Source organism: Carcharodon carcharias, chromosome 2, assembly GCF_017639515.1.
Source record: "Carcharodon carcharias isolate sCarCar2 chromosome 2, sCarCar2.pri, whole genome shotgun sequence".
Classification (NCBI taxonomy): domain Eukaryota; kingdom Metazoa; phylum Chordata; class Chondrichthyes; order Lamniformes; family Lamnidae; genus Carcharodon; species Carcharodon carcharias.
The window spans coordinates 109,686,760-109,694,468 of record NC_054468.1 but is presented as its reverse complement, the minus strand read 5'-3'; the positions used below and the strand labels follow the sequence as shown (position 1 = coordinate 109,694,468).

General features: G+C 43.1%; 1 protein-coding gene across 1 annotated transcript; it reads left to right on the top strand.

The window, feature by feature from the left end:
• Nucleotides 1-4,889: 4,889 nt before the first annotated feature.
• LOC121287957 (ATP synthase subunit epsilon, mitochondrial-like) lies at nt 4,890-5,063 on the top strand. The gene has a single exon (XM_041206125.1). The coding sequence runs from the start codon at nt 4,890-4,892 to the stop codon at nt 5,061-5,063; it is 174 nt and encodes a 57-aa protein (XP_041062059.1).
• Nucleotides 5,064-7,709: the final 2,646 nt, after the last annotated feature.

The following is a 7,709-nucleotide window of genomic DNA, read 5'->3' as shown; positions in this document are numbered from 1 at the left end:
CCAGCCACAAGCCATATTCTTCATTGCAGATTTTCTTTCTTCATTACTCCAGATTCAATTCTTTATCCTTGCACTTTCCTGTCTCCTGGCCACCAGCATTACTCACCTGATTGCACTCTGTAGATCTCTGTGTTTGGATGAGAGCCTCATTTGGTGCTTAGCCACACCCCAAAAGAGAGTGAGAGCACAATGTTCAGAAATATTGTTGAAAAAAGAGACACGTCGAAGTTTTTTGTCTTGCACTCATCAGGATACCTCTCAAGAACACCAATATAAGGGGAAAACAACAATTTATGCTGTTTGTGAAGAGAGTGCTGATTGGTTGGCAAGTGGCATTGCCAGGGAGAATGCACTAATGACAATGACTGAGGATTATTTAGCAAATGTTGTCTAATCACCATTCACTGAATCATTCCTCAGGGCAATGCCTTGACCAATCAGGGTCAAGCTGCCTGGTTTAAATTTCAAACAATGCTTGGCAGTTAACTGTAAGTTGCCATCACTGCATTCTCCATGGCAATGCCACTTGCCAACCAATTAGTATGCTATTCACATACAATATAAATTGTTGTTTTCCCCCTAGATTGGGGTTCTTGTGAGGTGTCCTGATGAGTGCAAGATGAAAAGCTTAGACATGTCTCTTTTTTCAGCAATATTCAAGTTGCCCTACCAAGCGACTATTTGTTCAGAAATAAGACATATGCATAAGCTAATTAACCAACTCAAAGGTTTCGGGACATAGTCTAACAGTGCTTACAAAGTTACAGCCATAATTCAGAGCTCAGATGGAATATAAACACACGGCAGGGTACAGCTGCCTTGGAAAGACCTATTGGAAGAGCAACTAGGGAGCCAGAACCCAGCCGTGACTCTGAGTCACTATCTGAGTCATAATCAGGGGTGATTGGGCTGTGTTATCCCAAGGAACCCAATACACTGAGCACCGTTTAAAATAGCTGAGCAACAGGAGCGGAACTGGCTCTAACACATCCAAATGGTACTGGAATCTCACACTATTACATATCAGGTTAAAAATCTCCTCACATTTGACTGTACTGACCTAAATTCCAACAAGTTTCTGAAAGACCTCTTCAAACAACATTCTAAAAAATACTTCTATTTCAGTGATTTAGAGAGAACACTTTCTTGGGTTTTTTTTAAATGAAGGTTACCAAAACAATATTTAAAACCCTTTTGTTTTATTAATTTGTTTTTTTTAAGTATCTATTTCACTTTTTATATGAAATAGCTGTCCTTCTATGGCATTGCTCACAGCAGGGTTACTCCTGTGCAAAAAGGTGGAAGGGTATTGAGGTGTTCAGGTGGGAGAATGTTTCCACTGAAAGAATTTCCAGTGAACTTTCTCATTGATCCTGATAATGTCCTCTTTGCCCAGCTGGACAAATAAACATGTATTTTTATTTCCCTCAAGTGCCGCAGTTGCATAAATAAGTAAACCTACATGTTCCAGAGGGAGAAAACAGCTTTTGGTGCACTGTTTAGGGTATATAAATATCCTCTTATGTTTACTTGGACTCTGGGTATATAAAGGTATGCAAGATATATAAAACCTGAGATGAGATTTACATCATTTGCATCTTCCAATCTTTAGCAATACATTTTTATTAAAATTTCTACTTAAAAAAGATGTCATTACTTATATTCAGAAACTCTATCCTTACTTGAATAATGGTATAGGCCTTCCAGAATTTGCCACACTTGGCTAATTATTTTTCTGCTGGCATTTCTGATCTACTCAGCTCCACAGGAGGTTAAAAAAAAAAACATTTTTTACATCAATTTTACATCAGTGAAACAGGCCATTTAGCCCGACTAGTCTGTAATGATGTTTGTGTTTCAGATGAACCTCCTGTCACTGCATCTACCTCATTTCATCCCTGTAGCATATTAATCTGTTCCCCTTTTCTCTCAAATACCCTTGTTTCCTCTTGAGAGCATCTAAACTAGTTGTCTCAACCATTTCCTGTGATGGTAAGTTGCCCATTTTAACCTCGCCCTGAGAAAATAAATTCCCCTTTTGGATTTATTATTAGCCACCTTGTATTCACGGCCCCTAGTTTTTCGATTTTCTCACAATTGGAAACATGCTGTCCACATCGACCCTGCCCAACCCATTCATCATTTTGAAGACCTCTATCAGGTCACCTCTACATCTTTTTTCTACTGAGGAAAGACCCAACTTGAATTTTTCCCAATAGCTGAAATCTCTCAGTTCTGGTACCACTTTTACAAATCTTTGTTGTACTCTCTGCAACGTTTCCATGCCCTTTCTGTAATGTGGAGACCAGAGCTGTGCACAGCACACTAAGCGGAGCCTGGCCAGCGGGCAGATAAAAGCTTATCATAATTTCACTAGCTATTCTATAGCCCTAGAAATAAATCCCAGTGTTTTGTTAGCATTATTAATGGGGTTGCCAGCACTGTGTGTGTGCAGTTCTTGTGTTCTACTCTGAGCAGGGTTGAGGAGCATGGGCCAGGGTTATGATGGGGAAATCAGGAAGTGGGGATTTCTTTGACTGTCTTTGAGGCCCCGACCACTGTTTTCCCTCCATCCGCAACATTAATATCACAGCCTTTACCAGGGCCTTCCCAGCCCGACACACAGCCCAGACCTCTTGGAGGAAGTTTGCCCAGTCAAGAAGAGGGGATTTGGTGCGTGCAGGGGATCCCATCTGAGCTTTCTTACTCCCTTTACCCGCTGGTCTATTTTTCTTGAATTTTTAGCCCTCCATTCCTAACCTTGTTCTAACCCTGCTGAAAAGGCTATCACTGTTTCATGATGAAAAGGCCCAAGTGCCTGAGGACAATTGTGAACTGACTCCCAACTCCTTCCAGACCACAACTCCACTGCTGATGCCAAACTATTATTTCCCTGACCCTGAATCCCTGTTACGATGTCCTGCCAGCCTCACAGGTGTGACATCATTGGATTTTTGCACAAGCATGGAGCAGTACGCATGTGCCATCTTGTGGCGGCCATCTTGTGTTGGCAGGTGACACAGTGTATTAATGGCTTTGTTGACTTGTGATGCAGCTTTTAATGGTGTGTTCAATCGCAATCAATGAGGTCCTCAACACAGTCAACCTGCCCAGCTCCTGCAATGCCAGCTATGCTGGGCAGGACCTGCGTCTCACATGGAGGGTTCCAGAATGCCAAAAACAGCGCTTTATGGTGAACGATGCCCTCGTGAGTGAGGCTGCGGTGCACCTTGCAAATGTTCAAGACCAGCTGAAAAGACAGCTCTCTCTGGCTGACATTAACCAACCAGTGTGGTAGTGCTGCCAACAGAGCCAGCTGGCACAAAATAGCCAGGGAAGCCACTTACAGTTTCAAAACAAACATCCATGAGATTGCTGAAGGAAGGTGCAGAAAACAGGAGGAGTCTGCTTATACCACAGCTCTTCCATACCAGGGGTTCCCGTGCCCCAACTTCTGAACAGCCTGCCGATAAACAAGTTGCCTCTTCTGTCACCAATAATCACGCCAAAAGCACAGAGACAAGCCTTCCCGTGATCTCCGCCTGGGAAGAACTGGTATCCCTCGATCCCTTTGCTCCCCTACCCCATTTAGTGTCTGAGTGCAGTAGGCCCAGGAGCACCTCAGTTTAATGACAACTTTTGCTGAAGGGTCTTTAAACAGGCATTCATTAGCATAGGTGAGGGAGCTGTTTAAGGTAGCTGATCGGAAGCCTAAACACCAGTGGGTGCTTCAGGCACACTTGAAGCGAAGCTGGTCACTTTTGCTCCTGTTTCCCAACTGGAAGTGAGAGAAATCATGGCAATGTTTCATAGTTTTCATCACAAGGGGCACCAAACAAGAGAAACCTTGGATGTTTTACATTTGCAGGCAGCATGATGATACGTCACTTCGCGTGACACAGTAATGTACCCACGTTACATAATGAAGTGCTCATGTTATAAAGCAGTGTAAACTAGCATCAACTCTGCTAGTTGTGCTATGGTCAGTGACACAAAAGTTAGCAGGTCTGCAAAAAAAATCAACACAGGCACCAGACAAATATACCTGAAGCTATATACTGTGCTAAATCAGGAAATCAAGCCAGCGCAGTCCAGTGCGGTGTTTACACAGAGGTAACAAAACTCATTAGAAAGGATAACATATTGACATCACCTGAAAGAGAAAGATGGGGGTTCATGTTTTAGAGATGTGCGGAAGACATTCAAAAGACAGACCGGTCAAGTCAAATCTGACTCCAGACTTTTAAAAAAAACATGAGAACATGGCATTGGGAAACCAGCAGGAGCTTCTGCATTTGCATAAGGCAACAATTTTTATTTCAGTGAAGTTTTATGAATAATACTCGGGCATTTTGAGCCTAGTTTCTATGTTAAGACTTAAAATTCAGGATCCAGCAAACTCCCTGAAGCCAGGTCACTTCCTGAATTCCACATTTCGTGAGTAACTCACAAATGCTAAATCTACACGTATGGCCTTTACAGAAAGTTTGCCAAATACATTCTGAAAGAAATTGTTACCTTGTTAGAGCTCCACAAGACCTGTCAGTAAGGACTATACACAATACCAATTAGTGCATTCCTGTTGTGATGTTGTGTACAAAGCAGCTATTATGCTCTCATTAAAATAATCTGAAGTTAACAAAATCTAAATCTATGTTTTTGATAAAAAGTTGTCCTTTGGAATTGTAAACTTATCACCTAGTGAAGGTGAACGATTGTCAGACTAAATGCTTAACCCAGAGGGAGAAGCCACTTCAAACCTACTTCATCAAAAAGCTTCCCTGGTGGTCTAGTGGTTAGGATTCGATGCTCTCACTGCCACAGCCCGGGTTCAATTCCTGGTTAGGGAATGAAAATTTATCTTGGCTGAGGCGGTGAAAGAAGTGAAGATGGTGGCATTCTGGAGGCAGGCCAGCCTGAGCTACATTCAGCACTCTCGAATGTGTGCGCAAGCGGTGAAGGCTGCCCTAAAGCCCCAGTACCAAGCAGAGGCAAAGAAAGCGGCAGATGTAAATGTTAAAGTCAACAAGCTGAAAGAGACTAAGCAGCTTCCACAGACCTGAGCTTTTGAATATGAGAACCCTTTGACCCATCATCCTGAAAGATGGAATTGTGAATCCATTTGAAGACTGTCCGCAAAACTGACCAAATGCTAATTAAAAATATATATCTTAAAAAAAATCAGTAATACTGGAGTTCCATTTTAAGAGCAGTTCGGACAAGTTTTACTGGTACTCTCCATTCCAAGTTTTATTGTCCTTTCCTTTTAGGTGGTTGGACATCAAAAGGTTGCTTGTGCCAGTCTCTCCGATAAGCTTTCTAAACTCTTATTCAGCAAAAATAGGGAATTAAAATTTAACTTTCAATTCCATATCTCCCTCCAGGACATACTGTTCAACAATTAGGGTTGAATCAAGGTCCTGAACTTGATTCTGAAGTTGTCAACTGAATTTTCTTTGTAGTTTCTCATCATTATAACAAAGAGAAGAGAAAATGTTGAGAATCTTAGTCACAGGTGGTAAAGCATTTGGGTGTACTCTTTTTTGAGCGGTGGGGGGCATAGGGAATGATTCCTGATCCTGAATGGTGAGACCCGGGATACACCCAATATTGAACCTTAGGCCTCAACCCTATTGAATGGTGAGCTTCGAACAGTAATAGGCAGCTCACCAGCCAAGTGGCATTGAATATCAGGCCACCACAACACCAACAGCAGCTTTCAGGTAGGTGAAGAGGCTGAGGGAGCGATCAGGGAAGTGGCAGTGGCTGAGGAGGGGTAAAATTGAAAGAGCAGTGTTAGGAACAGGAGCAACTGGGATTGGGAAAAGAAGGCAAAAGGGAATGAAGCAATGAATGGAGGAGAAGGGAGGAACTGGTGACTGAACGATAGGAAGGCACCTTCCAAACCCACCATCGATACTATCTAGAAGGACAAGGGCAGCAGATAGATGGGAACATCACCACCTGGAGATTCTTCTCCAAGCCACTCACCATCCTGACTTGGAAATATATCACCGTTCCTTCACTGTCACTGTATCAAAATCCTGGCAGCTCACCACCACCTTCTCAAGGGCAGCCAGGGATGGGCAATAAATGCTGGACCAGCCAACAACATCCACACCGCATTGTTAAAATCATAACTCTTTAAATTGGATTTTACTTTTTAAGATATGGAAGGACATTGCATTGTTTGGACATTGGAGGTTGCCCAAGAGATTTTTTTTTAAAATAGGTCATAAGTCCACCTTGGAACTGTGAACGAGCAGGTCTCTTCCAAGCAATCACCTGAGCTATATGATACCTAAGAAGGATTTGTTTGTTTGTTTGTTTGTTTTAAACTGCAAAGCCTTTTAATTAATGGAAAGCTGGAAGACAAAAAGGCAGAGGCAAACCTTAATTTTGAACCTGAGGTTTTGCTTTCAGTCTTGTTGAGAACAGAAGGCTACCCTGACAGGCTCTCTCTCTCTCCCTCTCTGCTTTGTGAAACCACGTGTGGTTCTTGACCTAGAGCCAGATAATCCTCATTTGAGTGTAGTTTATCTGCATAATTTTGGACTTGCTGGCTGAGACAGGAAGAATTAGTCCAGCTATACTCTGCTCCACACTGAAGCATCGTTGCTGCTGAACATCCCGACATCTACTGGGCAGCATATGTCTTCACATGGGTTTTTCTGAATTAGATTCTTTTTTCAATATAATGAGGCCTGTGGTAGAACTTTAATGGAATTTTATTTTATCTCATCTCTGCATGGGTCCTGAGGCCTGTCCATGGTGAATACTGGGTGAGTTGGCATGATAGTGTAAGAGCAAAGGGTGTTGGGTTGGGAGGCATGGGCTGGCATGAGTTGGCACTAAGTCGGCATAGGGGCTATAAAGGGCCATTGGGGTGAGCATGGAGCAAATGTTTGCATGGAGCATATGAAGGATTATAGGATGCATGCAGGAGCATATGTTGCCATGGTGGGCATGCAGGGTTATTGGGTGGGTACAGGGCATGCAGTGGCATGGATGGGGCATGGAGAGTGTGTAGGGTGGGGGGGGGGTAGGTGGGTAACAGGGTGAGGTGGGTGAGGGATGAAGGGAGGTTTCCTGTTTTATTCTTTTCTTAAACTTTGGACACAGTGCCAGAGCCCCAAAGCAGGACTTTCTCCCAGCGCACCTCTGCACCCGGCATCCTCCTCACTATGTCCAGAGTTGTCTGCTGTAACTCCTAACATAGCCTGCCCCCATGCCTGACCATCACCCACCCCCGTAAACTGAAACTCTGATGCCTGGGCAGCTATTTTTAAAAGTTGGGTTCATGGTGCCTGGAATTGTCTATGCTCTGCATATCTGACTTGCGAATGGAAATCCAGGCTGATGTTTTTTGAGGTTATATAAAAAAACCTGGCTTATCATTGCTTACGCAATGATGGTCAGAATTGTGTAATTGGTGAACTTGACCAGGGCACTGAAAAACTTCAGCATGATCTCGGGAGATGGAGTTTAACTAATTTGGCAATATAATGTAGCGTCCTATTTATTTGGTTTATTACTGCCTCACATTTCATACCCCAATGATCAAAAAGCCAACGAGCAACTCCCCATCGCTCTCAGCTTCTTTCTTCACAGGTGATATGTCGTCCATGAAGTCCATGTGCTTCCTGTTGTTATTTCCAATATATAAGGTGGAATGGTCCCAGATTTGCACTAAGTGTGATAGCGGTTTT